Consider the following 21,363-nt stretch of genomic DNA (forward strand, 5'->3'; position numbering starts at 1 on the left):
ATGTTGTTGAAATTGTTATGTTTAATGTATGCTATTTTTGTAGTTGTTGTAGAATTTGGTTTAATTAATGACAATTTTTTTGTTCAATTATCTATGTTCAGGACATGCTCCATATTATATAATCTGACCTTTATCAAACCCTTCAAACTTCAAGTTTTTACACGGTTTGGAAAGTTGTCATAATATGGAAATGTTAACGAGTGTAACGAGTGTCCCAGGACACTTTTTAAGGACCATTTGTGGTAAATATTTATGAAAATGTGTATATTTAATGCATTGAAAATCAAAATATTTTACTTTTAAAAATAATAATTGATTATTTTAGAATGCTAAAAGAGTGTCATGAGTGCACTTGTGTAACAAGACCCTTTAGATCGTATAATCCAAAATATATGAGAATAAATTCAGATTATTATAATCTGAACTGATCCTAAATGTGGATTGTGCCATTGGAAGCAATGTTTGGACAGTTTATGGTGTGTTTAATGCATTTTTTTTATCGGTTTGGACATTTTAAATATTTTCTTTGATTGTAGTCACAGTCTAGGAACGCTTTGTGGCTATAACCTTGCATTTCTTTAACATTTTCATTCATTCTTCACTTTTTTTCTTAGAATTCATTTGTGAGTGAGTTATGTGATACCATGGTCACATCGGAACTATCATGGACATAATGAATAAGAATCATGCGTATCATTTCTTCCCTAGTCGGTAACTAGGCTTGATGTTAATTCCTAATATGTTTAGAGAACAAAGAAAGAAATAACGATGCAAGTTATGAAGTGATGGTCATTTCAGCAAATGTACTAATATGTATGATTTATATAAGTTTGTCTCAACGGGTATTGTGAAATTTCAGTTAGCAACCACGAGTATGATTAGGATTATGTAGCTTGAGGGGTTGCACTTGACAATGGTTGATTTACACGAACGAAAACCGTGATGATTGACTTGAATGAAAATCAGCAAAAATAATAAAAGGATTTTTTCAATGTTCAGGACTGCCAATTTGCGCCAGGGCATGGCAGTTTTGCGCCCAAACATGAAAATTTGCGGCCAGGCGCAGTGGGACAACAATATAATATAAAAATCCGATTTTTTTTTTGTTTTTAGCAAGAGTGAAGAACAAGGGTTTTACAACCAACACTAAAACCAGGGTTTAGAGAGAATTCTTAGTCTTTCTCTTGGTAAGAGCTCTAGGGTTGGGAGAATCATCATTGGATTCACCTTCTAGAATACTAAATCATAGAGTCTCTTGGTCACAGGAAGAGAATCGGAAAAAGGGCAGAATAAGGTTGGAAGATTTATTCTTGTAATTCCTTTTGTAATCTTTGGGTAAAGTTACTCTCTTGATTAGTGAAACGGAGAGAGCTGCTCTCTCGTCCAAAGTAGTTCATTATTGGGCCAAATTGGGTAAACGAATATTGTGTGTTTTTGTTCTTCATTATGCTTCTTTCTTCATATTGTTCTTTATGTTTGTGTAAGATTATTGTTGCATTCCTTTTGGTTTTAGTCGCCATTTATTAGCTCCACACATCAAGTATCAGTGTGACTCTATTTGTGTTCACAACAAAAACAGATAAAACACCAATTGGGCCATGTTCGATTTCTCTCTCTTTATTTCCTTGGTAACTGGATCTAATGTCTACGATTGCCTACTTAGTTTAATGACGTTTGAACAAAGTAGCTATACCAATAACTTTGTAATTAACACTCTTCTCCAATTACAATCCTCTAATGTCTTAAGTGAGCTTGTAACCTTTGAAGGTTTTAAATAGTGTCAAACTATTGTTACAAAAGAGGTAATAGATTATGTCTAAAGCTATTACAAATTGAACGATTATAATTAGGTCAAGTCCCAAAGCTAAGGTTGGACAAAGATTGGATTATGAACAACTGCAAATGCATAAAAAAACATGGCTTTAATACATGTTTCGTCCCTGCAATTAGGGGTCATTTTAAAATTGGTCCCTGTAATTGTTAATCCTGGCAAATTACCCTTTCAAAGTTTAATCATTTAAAATTTCGTCCCTACACCCACTTAATTACTGCCACGTTATCAAATTAGCAAAATGGCATGGAATGGACAAAAATACCCTCATCATCACTCTCAGAAACCTATCGTCCTTTCCCCAAGTTCAAAAATACCCTACAACCACTGCCGTCATCTTCTTCTTCTTCCTTCTCACCTCTCGTCATCTTCTCCCCTACAACCACTGCCGCTGGCAACAACACAAACTTCCTTCTCTCGGTCGAACACCAACAACAGTAACACAATTGCAAGGTTCTGATCTCGAAAACCTTCATGGTGGATTCAAAGCTTTCAATGTCATAATTTAACTTTCAACTCATGAAATTAAAACGCAACAATTCAAAAAACTGATCTTTCCTTTGATTAAAATGCATGAAATCATACAAAGGAAGAACATTAGATTAAATCCTATGATATGAACTTTCCCACCATCACCACCAATTTGATATTCACTTTTAATTTTTGTTCTTTCTTTTTTGTGTGAACCACACTGTCGAGTTCTTCTTTACATCTCGTTTTGCTTCTTCCAGGAACTTGGTGGAAAAATTCAATTCAGTGTTATTTTAGGTTGGATGTGGTTTTGTTTTCTACATGCCGGTTGAATTAGGATTATTAGAAGGTGAATTATTGTATTCGGCGGTTTATGAGAACATGGATTATGTCGGTGAATGATGAATATGTTTTTACGATTACAATCATAGAAAAATGAATCCTTAAGAGCAGAGTTTATCACTTCTTTTTCTTTTGGGTTTGTTGTTATGGAGATTGGAGATGGTAATAGGATTTGGGTTGAAAAATATGAAAGAATGAATGAATGAAGGACATTGGTTTTGTTGTTATGAAGGAAGAAGGAAATTTGGAAGAAGAAGAAGAAGAAGAAGCGTAACAGTGAGGGAAGAGGGAATGAGAAGAAGATGAAGACAGGGGTAAAACTGTCATTTCACGTGTGGATTGGCCAACTAGCAGAGCCACGTCATCAAATTAATGACGTGGCAGTCATTAAGTGGGGAGAGGGACAAATTTTAAATGATTAATCTTTGAAAGGGTAATTTGCCAGGATTAACGATTATAGGGACTAATTTTTAAATGACCCCTAATTGCAGGGACGAAACACATATTAAAGCCAAAAAACATTAAGAATAAATCATAATTGAATAAAACCAAACATAGAAATTGTATTCAAAGGAAACTCAACGATTTACATGGTTCAAGTAATTATAGAGAAGGTAATTTACATTGACCTAACCTTGGAAATTAGTTACCCATGATATCTAAACATAAACAAAAGAATATGTAAAAAGAACACATGATGTAGGACCATCGTAGGTTGATTCATCGCCTTCAGGATGCCTCTGATCACTAGTAGCCTTCATAAATCATGATTTTGCCGGTTTCTACTCGTTAGAGCGTGTTTTTCAAATAAGGAAAAGTCTCTCTATTTATAGCTAGGTGAACAATTTCTAATATCTTCGGAACAATCTATGTGTGACGTGCACAACCTTGTGCGCATCACACATGCAGCAATGAACACCTTCAAATGCTTTCCAAGCTGCGCCAAGCGCAGCTCAATGCACACATCACACTTCATCCAGTAGTTGTACACTTGATCATCCTTCATGGTTGCACAATCCGTAGCTTCTAGCATGCATCACATATGAGGTAGTAGTTGAACCTTCATCAATTCTTCATCACTTGTCCTATTCCTCCTCACTAAAACATTTGTGATGACTATGCCCCCAAGTAATCACTTGATTAGTCTTGTAAATAGCATAGAACGACCGCAAAGTTGTCTCGTTTGAGTGATTTGACGTGGTTCAAGGCTTTGTGCTTCGAATTACTTTCCCATGACCATCCATCGAGTTTTACATGAACTCGATTAAAACAATTGATACCTTGCTAAAAAAAAATTCTAAAATAGCTCCTAATTGATGTTAAAAATACTATATGACTTAATGTCATCATAAAGCACAGTCTTTTAAATTACACTATTGTCAAGATCCATATACTAGCATGATTCTACCCTACCTTTTCCTCTTCCTTTTTGTATTAGTTTCAGAAATAATAGGAATTGGCCTAATTTGGGTTCCCAACCACTTCAAACCATCATCACCATTATGTTGTTCTATGTCAGTTACACCTTCCCATTTAGGAACTTTTGCTTGAAACCTTGGTCCAATGGGAATAACTAGTCTTGGAAGATGATTACCCCTGGATGGTAGAAATTTTTTGTTTGGGAAAGCAAGTTCTAGGTCTTCATATGTTGAGGTTAATGAAAGTGAGTTCTTACTATCGACAAAATTTTCATCGACAAATGACCTTGATACTTCCACGAACTTCATTTTTGGTTTATCCTTTAATGATGATTTGGTACTTAAAGAAATTCTACTACTAGCCATTAAATCTCTCGATTGGATTTTCAAGCTCCCTTGATTTATAGGGTAACTTGGCCCCTTAATAGAATCTTCAGAGTCGCTTAACTGAGAATATTCCTCTATACACATTTTAGATAATGTTGAACATGAAAGGGGAGAAGATGGACTTTTTGTCTCATCTTTGACATTTTCACTAGCAGTGAGTATGTCATCGCGTACACACTGGTCAAATTTCCTCCTCTGAAATAAAAAAAAAAGAGATTAATTAGAATAGACTGACAGTGTAAAACAATTTTACACCATCAACCAATGAAATTTATTCATTTAGACTCATCACCTTAAATGTTATAAAAAGGAAAAATGAAATAAAATATGGATAATAAATACCATATCCCACATTTATTATTAGCCTAGAACAAGGGGATTACAAAATTACAACATCAACCTAAGTCTCTCTTACTTTCTCTAACTTTGTCCTACCTTTTTCTATTTCCCTGTCAACAATTTTTCACAAAATGGAAAAATAGCTACTGGCGAATAAAAGGAAGCAAACAACATATCATTAACCAAATATGATCCAAATATGATATGATGCTTTTTAAAAACTTAACCAAAGTATATTAATCCATTGAAAAACAAACAACCTCATAAGTAAATGTACTCAAATAAATTGACTCGAAATCTTCAACCTTCATAACCGCTTCAATGACATTCATGTGTTTAATTTGTGCTATGTTAAAGGATTTCATGATGGTTCTAAAAACCAAAAAGTAACTTGTTGAGTTTTGCAACTCTAGAAGACTTCACGGATCATACATGAACAAAGGTCTGCAAAATTAGAATATCAAGACAAGGTTTGCCAGGGTGAAAGAATGCTACATCATAATGAAGATTAAAAATGGCAAAATCAAATGTCCAAATTAAAAAAACGTAATTATTAGCAAAGATTTTATTTGATTTTTTCCATTTTTAACACTCATAACACTTAAGATGATGTGTCTAATTGGATGAATTTAATTGGCTGATGGTGTAAAGTTGTTTTACACTGTCAGTTTATTCTAATTAATCTCAAAAAAAAAAATATATTATAAACAAAACTATTCACAAACCTATACATTTTTAGAGAAGCATACCTTAATTAACAAGGTGTTAGAGTCTCTATCAATTTATCAAATTGATCTTTACTCTTCAATTCATCGCAATGAATTGTATTTCAATATAAAATAAGGGGAATTAGTCACTTTAGTCTTGAATGGGAAATGAGTAGTCACTTTAGTCTCTGAATGTAGAGAAATTGCAAAACAGTCCCTGAATGTAGACTCTGTTGGTCAATTTCAGGGACTAAATTGACTAACGGAGTCTGCATTCAGTGACTAAATTGACTAACGAAGTCTGCATTCAGGGACTAAATTGACTAACAGAGTCTATATCCAGGGACTATGTTGCAATTTATCTGCAATCAGGGACTAAAGTGACGACTCATTTCCTATTCAGGGACTAAAGTGACTAATCTCCCATAAAATAAAGAATAAGAATTTACCATGTTCCAAATTTTATAGGAAGAGTATAAAAAACGATTTGAAGTGAGATATCTATTGGATAATATGTCTAACACGTTCTAACAAGGTCCACTAAAAAATAATCACTATGTTTCTTCATAGATAATCATTAAACTAAAAAAATAAATATAATCACATAGTTATGAATAGAAAGAGAAAAAAAAGTATAAATCACATAGAGGTGTGCCAATCATTTTTTTTTAAGGGAAATGCTAACCTGTAGCATGACCCTACCGTTAAAGTTATATCCCTTCAACGGGGGATATTATACATATTTAAATATGGAGAATGCTAACTAGTGTTCATTGGTTAAGTATCCAAAACAAGTAAGTTTTTATGAAAAAGTTGTGTAATAATTACTTGATCAAAAATAACATCTGATATTTCCAAGACAAAATTTATATTTGTAGATTCCTTATCATTGCCCTGAGGGCACTGGTTAGTAAGACCCTTTAAATATTTGTAAATGTACCTTTTGACGTTTAGTATCAGACTTCAAAGGTACGCGAACTTTGTGCATTTGATTATGAAGTCTATGTCGGGATGACTTCTTTTCACAAGGTTCGATAGTAATGTCTTTTGACCATATCATCGTATCTCGACCATCAATTGGATCCAAAGTGTAATTTTTATTTGTAGTTGCTCCTCTCAAAGCAAAATATTTTCGAATATTGTCACTACATGAAAAATCACATCGGCAAAAGGTAAATGAGAGACATATGTTAATGTATGAGTCATGCTAACTTGTACCTTTAGGGCATATGTTAAGGATTTCATAAATGGTAAATATTTATTAGAAAACATTAATTTTCAATCTCAAAAAGAATAAATTGACACAATTTCATAGACAAAATTTCTAATTTATGTTCCTTAACATGTGCCCCAAGGGCACAAGTTAGCATTTCCCTATAATAATAGATAGATATGGAATATGATAAATGTGTCAATTAAGGTTTTAGGTTGATTCTTCTCGTTGTCAATTTTGATGGATTAGTTTGACTTCTTAAAAGAAAAAAAATTGGGTCAAATAAACATGACCATAAATGTGATCACACTCGATGAGGTAGGAGACCAATAAGGATGAGATAATACCAAGACAATACTAGGATCAGGATTTTTACATCCATACATTCCACAACATTAACACTAGGATAAACTAAAATATTACTCCATGTGTTCATCCTTAAGTGTCATTTTGGAATAGTATTAGATATCCTTTAAGCAGAGAGAGTATTATAGTGCCCATTCTCATATCCGCATATATAAAAAATGCATGTATTCGAACCCGTATCCTCGTGGATAACAAGATTGGTATCCATCCTCGTACCCCCTGGGCACCTAAACGCATGTACCCGCGCCTATTATGTGCACTTTAGCAACAAAAGGTTAATATAGAGTAACAAAAAATATCACAACGTAATTAAAATATGATCTAAAATATTTCAAATATACTTATAAAATATCACCCATTATAGTATTTAGCCAACTAAAAAGCATCTAAAGTATATATTACGATAATTATCAAAAACATGGGATTACTTAATTAAATAATTCGAGTATAATTTAAAATTGTAGTTAGTTTATATAATGTGTGAGCTGCGGGGTGGATCAGGCACTGGAGAGCTCTTACCAGCACCCATATCCGTTCAAATTCACGGGTTATTATACTAACTCAAGTCCTGGCCCAACAATGTGGTATTTTTTGCGATGCTCATTGAGCTTGGGCAGGGCCAGCCCAACATTTGGTGAGGCCTAAAGCGAACTCCAAAGTGAGGCTTTTTTAGTTAAAAAAATATTAATAATATTTTATTTTTATTTAAGTTTTATTTTACATAAGTTTTGAGGTACAAATGAACACCATCCATGAGCACGTCCGGGTACAGACGCGAAACCAGATTAAAAAAAATGATGATGTATGGACTTTTAAAGCACTAACTCGAGGTTTAAGGACTGTAAAATGGATAGACCATCAACATGGAACAAGCCCAATAACCAACCAACACCTACAACAATGATGGCAAGCAAAACGACTCTTTCGAGTCAATCAGTCTAACATCGAACAGAGAGAATGACGACGGTATCAAACTAGTACAAAATTAATCATAAGGACCGATACAGTTATAAAGATAAGACTTATGTGGAACCTTAAGTCTTAAAACCTACAGATCTCAACAGATCTGGAAACAATGATCCAAATAACACAAACCGGATACAAACAACTCTGATGAGTTCAATCAACAATATCGATATTGTTAAATTGAACATCTCCACCTTATGAATTTACTAAAAAACTAAGAGCTTTAAATAAATAAGAGATGAAAACTAAATCTCTTCAACAAGGTTAGAATAACAAACATATTATTTTTTAATGCATAATGAAAACAAAAGCACAATAGGTGAAGAAAGAAACGCATGCAACTAGAAGAAATAAATGTAAAAGGATCATAGAAGTAAAGATGGATAAAGGGCACACAAATAAGAGAAGCAACAAGAGGAAATAACAAATAACTCACCGCCTATGAAGAGGCAACACGCTGGACAGAGGAAAAGAAGAGGAGGATGCAAAAAAATATTCCCCAAGAAGGAAGATATAGAAATTAGGTTAAACCTTTTTGTTTTATATTGAGTTAAATGGGCCAGAAAAATAAGCCCAAATACAAACAATTCTAAAGATTTATTCAATGTTTTTTGGGACAAAATATTGATTTAGTTTAGACTATTCTTTTTTCTATTCTATCCTCTTATCATGCACTCTATTTTTTCTTCTCAAAATACTATTTGTTTGGATTATATAATCAGGATGTTTTTTTAAAAATAAAATTGAATTATATAATCTGAAAACTACATAAACATACAAATCATTGTACAATTGATTTGAATGTCTACGTTGACCACCTTACTATCCCTCATAAACTGCAAAATAATTTTGTATAGTATGAGTGGTCAACAATTATCATGGTATCACAATTCGCTCTCAAATTTAAAATTAAGAAAAAAATTGTATAACAAATAAAAAGTGAAGAATGGAATGTTGAAATATGCAAGGTTATTTATAGCCATAAAACGTTCCTAGACTATAACTATAGTCAAAGGAAACATGTATAATGTTTGAAATTCAATTAACACATGACAAACCATCTAAACCTTGCTTGTAACACCACAGTTTATATTCTAGGATGGTTCATATTATACCATCTGAATTCGTTCTCTGAATATTTAGGATTATATAATCTGAATCAGCCCCATAATTCAACAGCGTAAAACAACATAATAAAACGCATACAAAACATCAAGGATCAGTCAAACTTAAAGCTTCATCTGGTCTATCCATGCAAGCCTTGATTTGTTCATAGGTCATGGGCTAAATAAAACTTTCCTAAATATCTTTGAAAGATCTGACCAAAAAAAGCGTCCAACTCGATCGGCTCTTTAGTATTGTATTGACTAAATAATGAGAACGGTTGTTCTCACGTTGTCGTCCTTCCTAAGCTTCATATGGGTAAACTAGACACTTCCCTATGAGTTGGCTAATGGGCAACTATAATCAACAATGTCCACTCTCCTTGTGTCTTTGTAGTTGAGTCGAAGATTAATTTGGTCCAACTGATCTTTCAACCTAGACAATATGACATCAACCCGGACCCTAAAAATATTGTTTTTTCTTCTGTTGTGATAAAGTGAGGCTAGCTTGGTGTATAGATCTATTGGATAAGTGTTCATGGTTTTGTGGTGTAGTTTAGAACAAATGAACCAAGTACACCAATTTGTAGAAGTTTCTGTACTTCGTGGACCACATATATTGTCGGTGAAATATGGACCATCGAAAAATCATGTGCTTGACTGGTTCGGATTATAAAATCTAAAATGTCCCAAACCCTACAAAGTATGAGTTTTAACATAGTCTTAGACCAGTTTGAATTATATAATCTGAACAATTATGGGAAGGTTCCAAATTCTATAATACGAACTAATTAGAATGTGGATGGTGGCTTGGTCAGCAAGGTTGGATAGTTCCACACATGTTTTATCAGTTTTTTGACTAGTCAACAAGATTTTACCATGTCTTCTAACCCTCTCTTGACTTCTTTACACTTTATGTTTGAATTTACCCCTATAAATAGTTTATCATTCTTAACAAATTCTCATTCCACTCCACATTCTCTCCTCTTTTATGAACTTCTTCTACAATGTTCCATTGTTGGCCTTTCATACAAAATATCCTCTCATTTTGTAGGGATAATATGAATGGTCAAAGGGTAACGAACCATTTCATAAATTAGGGTTCATCAAGTGGTAATCAGAGCAAGGTTCACAAAAAGGGCCAAACTTTGGGTAAAAGGTTTCAACTTTCATTTTTGTTCTTTGGTGTTCATCATGTTCTGATTTAGAATGAAAGTGTACATAAAAAAATCAAAAAAATAATAATATAGAAAAAACAGAATTTTGATTTCTTGTGAATCTTAAGGTCTTCTTTGTTTTTTTTGTCTGTTTGCCACACTTTAAAATTTCATCCTATTTACCTTGTTTATTTGCAGAATTTGTTTTCCTTTGTTTCCAACATCTAAATTTTGTTTTGTGTTATGTTTTCGTTAATCGCCATTTTGGAAGGATTTTCTTGTCTTGATTGATTTGGTTTCTCTAAAGAACTAAAAAGAGCAACTGAGTGGAAAATGGCAAGAGTGATACATTATAGTAAAAGCCAAAACTGAGTGAGTATAAACACTTGTGAGGAATAGTTTTACACAATCATGACTGAAGAAGGACCAAACAAGTTACTAATTGATGCGCTTACAACAAGGTTTAGATCCCTGTTGCACGAGCAAGCTGAACAATTTCAGTAACAAGTTGATGAATTAAAATCTAATCATACTAATGATAGAAGTGGTGATGAAGAGGAAGGGAGGCTTATAATGATGGACGGGCATAAAAATTAAAGTTCATTCCTTTGGGGAGCAAATGATCTGGAAGTATACCTAGAATGGGAGACAAAAATTGAACAAATTTTTAATTGTCATAACTATTATGATGTTGAAAAAGTGCAGGTTTCTTCCATTGATTTAAGGAGTATGCTCTAGTGTGGTGAGATCAAATCATCAAAGAAAAGAGGAGGTATGGAGAGCCACATATTAAGACTTTGGAGGAGATGAAAAGAATCATGAAGAGGAGATTTGTACCATCCTATTACCACAGGGATTTGCTCAACAAATTGCAAAGGCTTACTCAAGGTTCTAAGAGTGTTGAAAATTACTTTAAGGAGATGGAGGTTGCAAAGATTAGAGGTAATGTGGAGGAAGATAATTAAGCAACCATGGCTAGGTTCATTCATGGACTTAACCGTGACATTAGTGACATAATGGAGCTTCGTAACTATATGTCTATGGATGACTTAGTTCATCAAGTCATCAAAGTAGAACAACAACTCAAATGGAGGGGTCAAGTTAGGAGGAGTTCAACTTCTTCTTTCAACTCTTCAAGTTGGAAAGGAAAAGAAAAAGGAGGAGGGAACATCTTCATCATAGTAACCATGAATCTTTGAAAAATTTAAAAGAACAAGGTAAGTTAAACAAGAGACATTCCAAATGGGTTGAGTTTCTTGAAAAAAAATCCATATGTGATTAAACACAAGAAAGGTAAGGCTAATGTGGTTATATATTCACTTTCTACTTTCTAGAAGGTATGCTTTAATTTCCACTCTTGAAAAACAAAAGTTTTTGGCCTTGAGCATATTAAAGATTTGAATTGAATTAAAATGATCTTGATTTTTCTTCAAAGTTTTTAGATTGTGAACATACTGCCATTAATGGATACTTTAGGCATAATGGTTATTTGTTTAAAGAAAACAAACTATGTCCAAATATTCCATTAGAGATCTACTTGTAAGAGAGGCACATTGAGGGGGTTTAATGTGGCACTTTGGGGTTGTTAAAACTTTAGAGTTACTGCAGGAACATTTTTATTGGCCCCACGCAAAAAGTGATGTTAAGAAGTTTTGTGAAAGATGCACAATGCGTAAAAAGGATAAATCAAAAGTTTTGCCTCATGGATTTTATACACCTTTTCCTACCCATGATTGTCCGTGGATTGACATTTCTATGAAATTTTTTTTGGGTTTACCTAGGACAAAAAATGGAAAGATTTTATTTTTGTCGTTGATAGGTTTTCAAAAATGATACACTTCATTGCATGCGAAAAAGTATATTATGCAAGTCATGTGACAAACTTGTTCTTCAAGGAGGTGGTATGCCTCCATGGCCTTCCAACAAGAATAGTTTTGGATCATGACACCAAATTTCTAAGTCATTTTTGGAGAACTTTGTGGGGGTAAGCTAGGAACAAAGTTGCTCTTCTTTACAAGTTTTCATCATCAAACGGATGGTCAAACAGAGATAAAGAATAGAACTCTCTCTACTATTCTTAGGAGTGCACTAATTTTTTTTTTAGAGAATGTGGGAAGAATGATTACCACACGTTGAGTTTACTTACAAACGAGTAGTTCTTAGTACTACACAATTGTATCATTTTGAAATTGTTTATGGTTTTAATCCACTAACTCCTCTTGATTTGCTGCCTTTGCCTAACACTTCTCTTTTAAAACATAAAGATTGAAAAGATCGGGCTAAGTTTGTGAAGAAATTGCATGAACAAGTGAAAGTTCAAATTAAAAAGAAAAATGAAGATTATGCCAAGTATGCAAACAAAGGGAGCAAAAGGGTGGTCTTTAAACACAATGATTGGGTTTGTGTACACATGAGGAAAAAAAGGTTTTCTAATCAACGGAAATCAAAGCTTCAACCAAGGGGTGATGGACCCTTCCAAGTTCTAGTAAGGATCAATGATAATGCTTACAAGCTTGAACTACCCGATGAGTATGGAGTGAGTGCTACCTTTAATGTTGCGGATTTAACTCCTTTTGATGTAAGTAATGAAGACTTCAATTCGAGGTCAAATACTTTTCAAGAAGGAGGGGATGTTGAGGGCATAGTTGTCCAAGATACAAGTCAAGCAATTCAAGGGTTAAGAGGATCAATGTCAAGGGCACGTTACAAGAAAGTTAGGGAGGCTCTAAATAGAATGGTGACGACAATCGTTGAAGCAAAGCCAACAATAACGACCTAGAGGGCAAATTTGTCAATTGCATTAAACCAATGGGAGATGGGTTGGGCATACCAATTTGGCCCAAAAACACTAAGTTTGAATAATTTGTATGTTTAATGCATTTTAAAGATTCCAAATCTTTAAATGGAATGTTTGATGTGTTTATTTCGTGTAAATAAGGTGCTAAAGAAAGAGCAGTGCAAAGTGATCAAAGAACATTTAATGGAGAGAAATTAGCACAAGACTTAAGAAAAAAGAGTAAATGGAGTTGTGAAACATCCAAAGTCATCAAGAGCTATTATTCAACCTTTAAATGTTAAAATAAAAGTACAACCAGTTTGCATTCAATTTGTAATGGTTTTGTAACAATTCGGCCTATGCATTGATTTTAGAGTTACTGGGTGAATTTTATGAGTTTTCTTTGCATTTTCTTTCCTTCTAATCCAACGTGCACCTTACCCTATAAAAGGTGGCACATAATTTTCATAAAGGCATATGAATCTTGATTAAAAAAGTGACCATTGCTCTTTAGGTTCTTGATTGGGCCAAATTTTGATCATATCAAGAATCCTTTCTTGTGATGATCCTCAATTTTATAGACTTATCACTTTCTTGGATTAGAAAGTGTGGCGCCCCTTTTTCTTTTCATCAATTTTTGTCCTAATCAAAATTCCATTTTCAAACACTACCTTGTTTTCAAATTCTCCCAATTGAGTCAGTGTGTCAAATTGAAACATTCACCAATTTTAAGTCAAATTGTCAAAAGTATACGAAAATTTCAAACCCAAAGTACAAAAAATAACAAAAGTCAGTTGTTTACATGAAAAATGAACCATTTCACATATTAGGGTTCATCACATGTGACGTGGCCATATTGGCTGACGTGTTTATCCATGTGACCAGTCACTATGTTTAAGGGACTAAATTATTAAAAAAAGCGATAATCAAGAAAAATTCAAATTAAAAACTCATTTCTTTTCTATCTTCCTCACTTCCAGCTTCTTCTTTATCTTCCATCTTCTTCATCTTCCTCGTCTTTGTAACCATACGCCTAAGAATATCTTCATTATCCATTTATAACTTATCTCCAATTGATTTGCCTAGATGTGGTTGCAAAAAACAATTAGGATGTTCATCTCCAATTCAAATGACAACCCCAAAAGGAGATATTGGAAATATCCAACCTTTATGGTGAGTTCCTTGTTATTCTATGTTTGTTTGATGTTTATTTTCGTACATTTTAATTTGCTTAAAATATGTATATCATTGATTTTGTTTTATGCTGGTAATAGTTGTAAGTTGTTCATATATGGGATGATGAAATTGAAGGACATCCTCCATATGTTCGCACAGTAGCAATTGAAGCATTACCTTCAACTGTTACATATCTTCCATGTGATTGCAATTGTGAAGAGCTTCTGAAGGACATTACCAACATAATGAACGATTTTGGAAATGAGAATTTGAAGAAGAAGCTACAATACACAAAAAAGGTTTTTTTTTTTTTTTTTTGTAGTTTTGTTGATGTTATCTGTGCTAAATGTTTTTTTGCATATTTGAAGATGCAGTGAATGTGAACATTTATTTGGTCTAGTGAATGAATGATGTTAAATATAAGAAGATACAAATTCTATTGTGAATGATCCTCTTAAAGCCTAGCCTAACCTATTCCCACCCTTAAAATTGAGCAACATTGTCATTGCGCAAAAACTCCCAATAAGGCCAACCAAATTTATTATTGCTAACCAAAGCTTGTAGGTAACACTGAAAGTAGAAAAAATAAATGACCATTGCTTTCACCATATGAAAAACATCACACATTAAAACTATCATGGAAGTTAATAACACACATATGTACCAATACTTCCCTAGTTGGTTACATATTTTGATATTAAATCCTAATATATTTGGAGTGTAACAAAGAAATGATAATATAACTTATTAAACATGATCTTTAGAGTACAATCTTGTTATGATCCTCAAACGAGCATGACTTTAATCTAGCTTTTCCTACATCTTTTGTATTAGTTTCAGAGATAATAGGAATTGGCCAAATTTGGGTTCCCAACCATTTCAAACCATCATCGTCGTCGTCGTCATCATGTTGTTTTATGTCGGTTCTACCTTCCCATTTAGGTATTTTTGCTTGAAACCTAGGTCCAATGGGAATAACCGGTCTTGGAAGATGATTACTCCTTGCAGGTAAAAATTTGTTGAGTTCCATGTCTTCCTCCATTGAGCGTAATGGAAGTGAAGTCTTACCATCGGTAAAATCTTCATCGACCAATGACTTCAATACTTCCACAAATTCTATTTTTGGTTTATCCTTTAACGATGTCTCGGTACTTAAAGAAAAACTACTACTAGCCATTAAATCTCTGGGATGGATTTTCAAGCTCCCTTGATACATAGGGTAACTTGGGCTTGTACTAGAATCTTCAAAGTCACTTAGGGGATCATAATCTTCCATACAAATAGCACAATATTCTTCTTTATCATCTTGAGAAGGAAAGACTTTCTCTTCTTTTCCTTGTAAACTAATATGTTTATCTCTAGGTTGGATTTTCAAGATCCCTTGATTCATGGGGTAATCTGACCCCTTAATAGAATCTTTGGAGTCACTTAGGTGAGAAAAGTCTTCAATACAAATACCACAATATTCTCCTTTGTCATCCAGAGTAGGTAAAATATGCTCTTCTGTACCTTGTAAAATAATCTGTTCTTTATCAACTAAAGGGGGGATGAGTATCTTTGATATATGGCATTTTCACTACTATATTTTTCTCTACCTATTGAATTCCAAACAGGTAATGAATATAGTGTCGTATATATATTGGTCAAAATTCCTCTTCTGAAAAAAAAAATGACTATTATAAAAAAAATTATTCACTTACCTATACGCAATTTAGGGAGATATAACTTAATTGTCATAGATTTAAGAGGCTCTATCAATTTAACAAATTGAACCCTACATTTCAATTCGTTGTACTTTTTTTTGGTGGTCGGGATTCGAAACCCGGATCTTACATATATTATGCATTGTCCTTACCAACTGAACTAAGCTCACGGGGACCAATTAATTGTACTTAATACTATTTCAATATAATATAAAGAATAATAACGTATATTAAAGAATTAACAAAGCACTATATCCATGTTCCAAATTTTTAAGGAAGTGGCATTATAAAATAAGCTATTTCCATAAGATTTTTAACTTGGTCCGTTAAAAAAGCGATCATTAATCTGTTGGAATATTTAATGTTGTTGTCCAAATATCATAGATACAAAATATGACATATTATATGAACCAAGTAGTTTAACTCAAGTGGTTAATGAACTTTACCAAAAGACGAAATATTCAGGAGAATCTGAGTTCAATTTTTGAGTGGAACAATTCTTAGTCATAAGTTAATTAGCTCTCGGTCGAACTCCTGACTACAGGTGCCTCTTCTCCCTATGAACCAGGGGGATAATACCAAAAATATAGCATATTATATTAAACAATGAAATTTGTTCACCTTATATGATTGAAAGATCACCTGGAGCCATCGAATGATCTTGATAGAAGTCTCAGAAGAAGTTAAGGTTTAGAGTTCTCTCTCTTCCTAATGTGTTGGCTTTACAATTGAATGTGTTCTGACTCAATGGGATAGTCAGAATATATAAACACCGGTGGAGAGAAGAACCTCTCAATCAACTTGCATAAGAGAACAACCCAATCCATCACGAGTTGTTGCCAATCAAGCGAGAGAATGTGTAAAAATGAGAAAAGTTATTATTTGCTTAATAATTTTATTCTATTTTATATGTTATAGATAGGGATGGGAATAGGCTAGGCCGAGCTAGGCTTTGTAAGGCCTGAGCCTGACCTGCCAATTTTTTTGAAAGCCTAAGCCTGACCTGCGGCCTGTCATAAGCTTACTTTTTAGGCCTGAGTCTGACCTTCTGAAAGTATGATACGACCTGCTAGCCTATTTAAAAGCTTATTTCATATGAACATATTTAAATCAGCAATGTGATCTAAGTGTAAATAGACTAGCAAACTAATATATCAATTAGATTAAACTCTCTTTTGATAATCAACATTAGTTTTTAGGGAATTTGACTATATATTGTATCATATTTCAGTTCTAGTTGATAATAATACATTGAAATATGCAAAAAATTAATTTTTACTAATAAGCTTAAATTACTGAAAAAGTTAACACGTTTTTTTTTAAATTCAAAGTACAAAATATAATATAATAATAAATAATATTATTCATATTTACTTAAATAGGCCGGCCTAATAGGCTTAAGAGGCTTTTTGAATGGATTGTGGCCTGACCTATTAAGCTAGATAGGCTTTTAAAAAAGCCTAGACCTTCTCTATTTAAGAAAAAAGTCTGGCTTGTCGTAGGCTAGGTCGTAGGCCACTGTAGGTCGGCCTGGCCTATTCCCATCCCTAGTTATAGAGACACTAATTACATACTTATATACATGAATATTTTAGATAAATCGCTTCATATTTTGGGTCAGTGAGAGTTTTGATAAGAATTTTCAATTTTTGGGCAACTGTTTAATAATATATTTAATATGTTATTCTAAATTGTTTAATTTTTAATTTGGGCAACATGTATGATTTGTTTTCCCTATAGAATTCAATTTCTATATTAGAAGACGATTGGATTACTTATTTAATTGAATACACTCTATGATAACTATTATATGCAAAAGTTTACTTTCTAGGTTCATTTATTGAATGAAAATGAACCTAGAAAATGAATTTTTTACTTATAATAGTGACGGATGGTGTATGTGTGTTACTATGTTTTTGAATGAACCATGATGAGTTTGATCACTATCTTAAAGCCCAATGAAAAGTTCATGCCTCAGACGTTTAGTCATTTCATCGTCATCTCAAACATACTAAAAAATAAATCTTGTAAACTTAAAGATCAAAGAGGGTAGTTCACTACTCATGTACTAATTCTATTATGATGTATCAATTTTCATGAAACCAAAAGGTACGCCGATTATGATGATTCTTTATTATCGTATATATTCTACAATTTTGTATCTATGATTCATGGCTAACTGTTAAAAATTCCAACACAATCTTCGTTGAGAAACATGTTAGCCACACAAAGTGAATTTTCACTTCCTAATCATATTTTCTCCATTCAAAAGTCAGAAATCAAACTCGTGACCACTTGAACGAAATACATGCGAGTGATCATTCATTTTTTTTATAGAAGTGGTCATTCTAATTCTAAATACAAATTAATTAACCTAAAGAAAAATATTAAAGCATGTCTATTTAAATCGGAGACACCACAATCAAATTTAAATATTGTAAGGAAAATGCTAATCCTAAATAATGACTTTTTGACTTTTAGATTTAGAATTCAAAGGCACGGAAAAAAGTTTATGTAATCAAAACATTGGATATTGAAGAATTTAATTTTTAAACGAATAATTTTTTGATTTAAAATTCTTAAGAAATATTTTTAGGAGAGTCATTGGCGATATCCATATTATAAATAGTAATGATATTTTGACATCCATTTGATGACAACTTTGTTGACAACCTTGTTTTTCTCACTTCTTATTGGTCAAAAACAATGGAGAGAGAAAAAGGAAGAGAGAGGATAACAACATCATGTGAGTATGAGAGAGAAAGTTGTCCAAAAGTTGTCAAAGAGTGGTTGTCAAAATATCATTTCTCTATTATAAATGTACCTTTTGACTTTTAGACTTAGAATTCAAAGGCACTAAAACGGTATGCATTTGATTCTGAAGTTTATGTTTTGACGACTTCTTTCGGCAAGGTTTGGTAACAAGGTTCTTTGACCATATCATCATATCTCTACCATCAAATGGCACCAAAGAATATTTTACGTGTGTTGTTGTTCCTCCAAAGCCAAAATATTCTTGAATATTGTAACTACAAGAAATTCACATTTGTAAAAGGTAAACATGAGAAACACTTCAAAATAATAGTAAATAGAAGTTTCTGACTTTCAAATTATAATAAACCACATTTATCATTTTCAATAACATCAACAATACAACAAATATATTATAAATTTTATCTTTTTCAATAACATCCCGAGTATATCATTCTTATAAGCAAATTTGTTTAATAATCAAATTGAAACGGTGAAAAAGTTAGTCCAAAATCTCTTATCTCTTTTATATGTTGTTACAGATTCGACCATAATTCAACCTACTTAAGAAAGTGAACAATCATCGGAGAGGATATCATAGGTTTGATCTCAGATCCACTTTTGAAAAATACTTGCAAAAACAATTTGATAGGTTAATTGAAACTTAAATATATATAATTGAAAAGATGAGATTTGCAAGAAAGAAGATTGGAAGACAAAACTAGTCAAGTTTGATTTATAACAGATAAGGAAGAAGAAAAGGTAAAAAAACACAATAGATGAAAAGGAAACGCATGCAATAAAAAGATCCATAATAAAAGGAAAAGAAGTAAATAAAGGACTCACCGCTTTAATAAGAAGAGGGAGCAAGCCGGAGACAGAGAGATGGAAGATAAGGAATGCAGCGAGTTTTCTTACCGAACAATGTGCGAAGAAAATGGAATTTAGTTAAACTTTTTGTTGTTTTATATCAAGCCAAATGGGCCTAAATATGAATAACATAACATAGAAAATTATTCTTCTCACTTCCATTTTTGCTCGGACACACTGCAAAAATACCAAAATACCCACACAACAGTTAACTACCATTCGGCAGATGTTGTTGTGGGGCGAGCTGCAGTTAAGTACCGTTGAAGGTATTTTAGTATTTTCATGGTGCGTGGAGGGCAAAAATGAAAGTAAAAAGAGTTGCTTTCAATATATGTGTGGTCGGTTATGTGTACAACGCATATCAAAAGAATATCATATCATATTCATATAGAGTTTCTTTAACTCGACAGTTTCCTTTTGAGGAAATCAGACAAGCAATGTGGGATTCTAATAGCTTCAAAAGTCCTGGTCCAAATGAGATTGATTTTGGATTCTAAAAAGAATTTTTAGAAAACAATAAAGAAAATTTTCTAAAGTTCTTTACTGATTTTCATATCCATGGAAGGTTGGCGTGTGACTTGAATAGTGCTTTCATTGCTCTAATTTTTAAGAAGATGAATCTTCAATATTTGGCGGATTATCAATTTTTGGTTAGATGCGTGTATCATGTACTTTCTAAAAACCATCTAAAATGCATTGTTGGGATAGTGGTGTCTAATTCTCAATTGGCTTTTGTGAAGGATAGGTAAATTCGGTGGCAAAGTCAGAGAAAGAAAGAAGAAAAAAAAGTAGAGTGGGTCTTTAGAATAAATTATAGGCTTCAACACATTTTTACCCCCTAACTTTACGCTAGTTGTGATTTTAGCCCCTTTATTAAAAAAACAACAATTTAGACACTTATGTTTAGCCTCTTTTGCAAAAGAGACCTTGCCCTTGATTTTGATTAAGTCAATACATATGTGGACACATGCTAGATGACTAGGATGACACATGTGTGTTCTTTATATTTTTAAATTAAAAAAAAATCCAACTAATCATTGATTTAAATTAAATTAAAAGAAGTAAAAATCTCTCTCACTTTCTCTCTCTTCATACTAGAAGAAAAAAAAATAAAAAACATCACCATCTCCTTATTTGTAAACGATGGTTAAAATGGAACACCTACGCACAAATTCATGCAATTTCATCACCATTTCCATCTCCTTCTTCTTGTTCTTAAAATTCCTCTTTAGCAACAAAAGTAAAAGTGAATTAAACACAAAAATCGTGCATCAATAACAAATCCAACAACAACAACAACTCCAACAATTTCAACAAATCTAAAAAAAAAAATTCAAAACCCAGAAGAAGAAAAAAAAACCCAAAATAATGTTAGGTATTTTAAACCTAGAAAAGTTGCACCGTGAAGAAGATATGGTGGCTTTTTCACTTCAAATTATACCCTTAAACAAACTTGTCCTACAATAATGTTATATTGTTGCTGGTGTCATTCAAAATGATAAGAATTTAGATTATATTGTCGGTGCATTAAAAAAGATAATAATTTATATTATATTTGCTATATTGTTGGTGTCATTGAAGAAAATAAGTATAGTTTGTTAAAATATGAAAGTGTAAAATAGTTATACATATAGAAGAGTAGGCTTATAAAATAACTAGGATTTAGATTTTCAACCTACAGATTCCTACTAAAATTTGAAGCATTACCAACTTTCATTCCTTAGATCAAAACAAGATGGGTACTAAGTAGAACTTTTTATCTTTAATTTTTCAAGTCAGATACATTT

The 21,363-nt window shown here is 32.6% G+C and overlaps 2 protein-coding genes across 5 annotated transcripts; both read right to left on the minus strand.

Annotated features, from left to right (window-relative positions):
* Window positions 1-3,181: 3,181 nt before the first annotated feature.
* Window positions 3,182-8,535, minus strand: LOC146907910 (uncharacterized). The gene is made up of 3 exons (XM_085725918.1): window positions 8,477-8,535; window positions 6,436-6,640; window positions 3,182-4,644 (listed from the first exon to the last, which is right to left on the minus strand). The coding sequence occupies exons 2-3, from the start codon at window positions 6,553-6,555 to the stop codon at window positions 4,054-4,056; spliced, it is 711 nt and encodes a 236-aa protein (XP_085582044.1). The 5' UTR covers window positions 6,556-6,640; window positions 8,477-8,535; the 3' UTR covers window positions 3,182-4,053.
* A 6,288-nt stretch (window positions 8,536-14,823) lies between these two features.
* Window positions 14,824-20,549, minus strand: LOC146907911 (uncharacterized). Of its 4 annotated transcripts, none has more exons than XM_085725790.1 (3): window positions 19,553-20,549; window positions 18,780-18,984; window positions 14,824-15,774 (listed from the first exon to the last, which is right to left on the minus strand). In XM_085725790.1, the coding sequence occupies exons 2-3, from the start codon at window positions 18,900-18,902 to the stop codon at window positions 15,013-15,015; spliced, it is 885 nt and encodes a 294-aa protein (XP_085581916.1). In that variant the 5' UTR covers window positions 18,903-18,984; window positions 19,553-20,549; the 3' UTR covers window positions 14,824-15,012. The 4 variants fall into 4 exon arrangements, with proteins under 4 accessions (XP_085581916.1, XP_085581917.1, XP_085581919.1 ...); XM_085725791.1 differs by having other exon boundaries at window positions 16,577-18,984; XM_085725793.1 differs by lacking the exon at window positions 19,553-20,549 and having other exon boundaries at window positions 14,824-15,755; window positions 18,780-18,929.
* Between the last annotated feature and the right edge of the window lie 814 nt (window positions 20,550-21,363).

Source organism: Medicago sativa, chromosome 7, assembly GCF_051527215.1.
Source record: "Medicago sativa cultivar Bolivia chromosome 7, Bolivia_mono, whole genome shotgun sequence".
In the NCBI taxonomy this organism is placed as follows: Eukaryota; Viridiplantae; Streptophyta; class Magnoliopsida; order Fabales; family Fabaceae; genus Medicago; species Medicago sativa.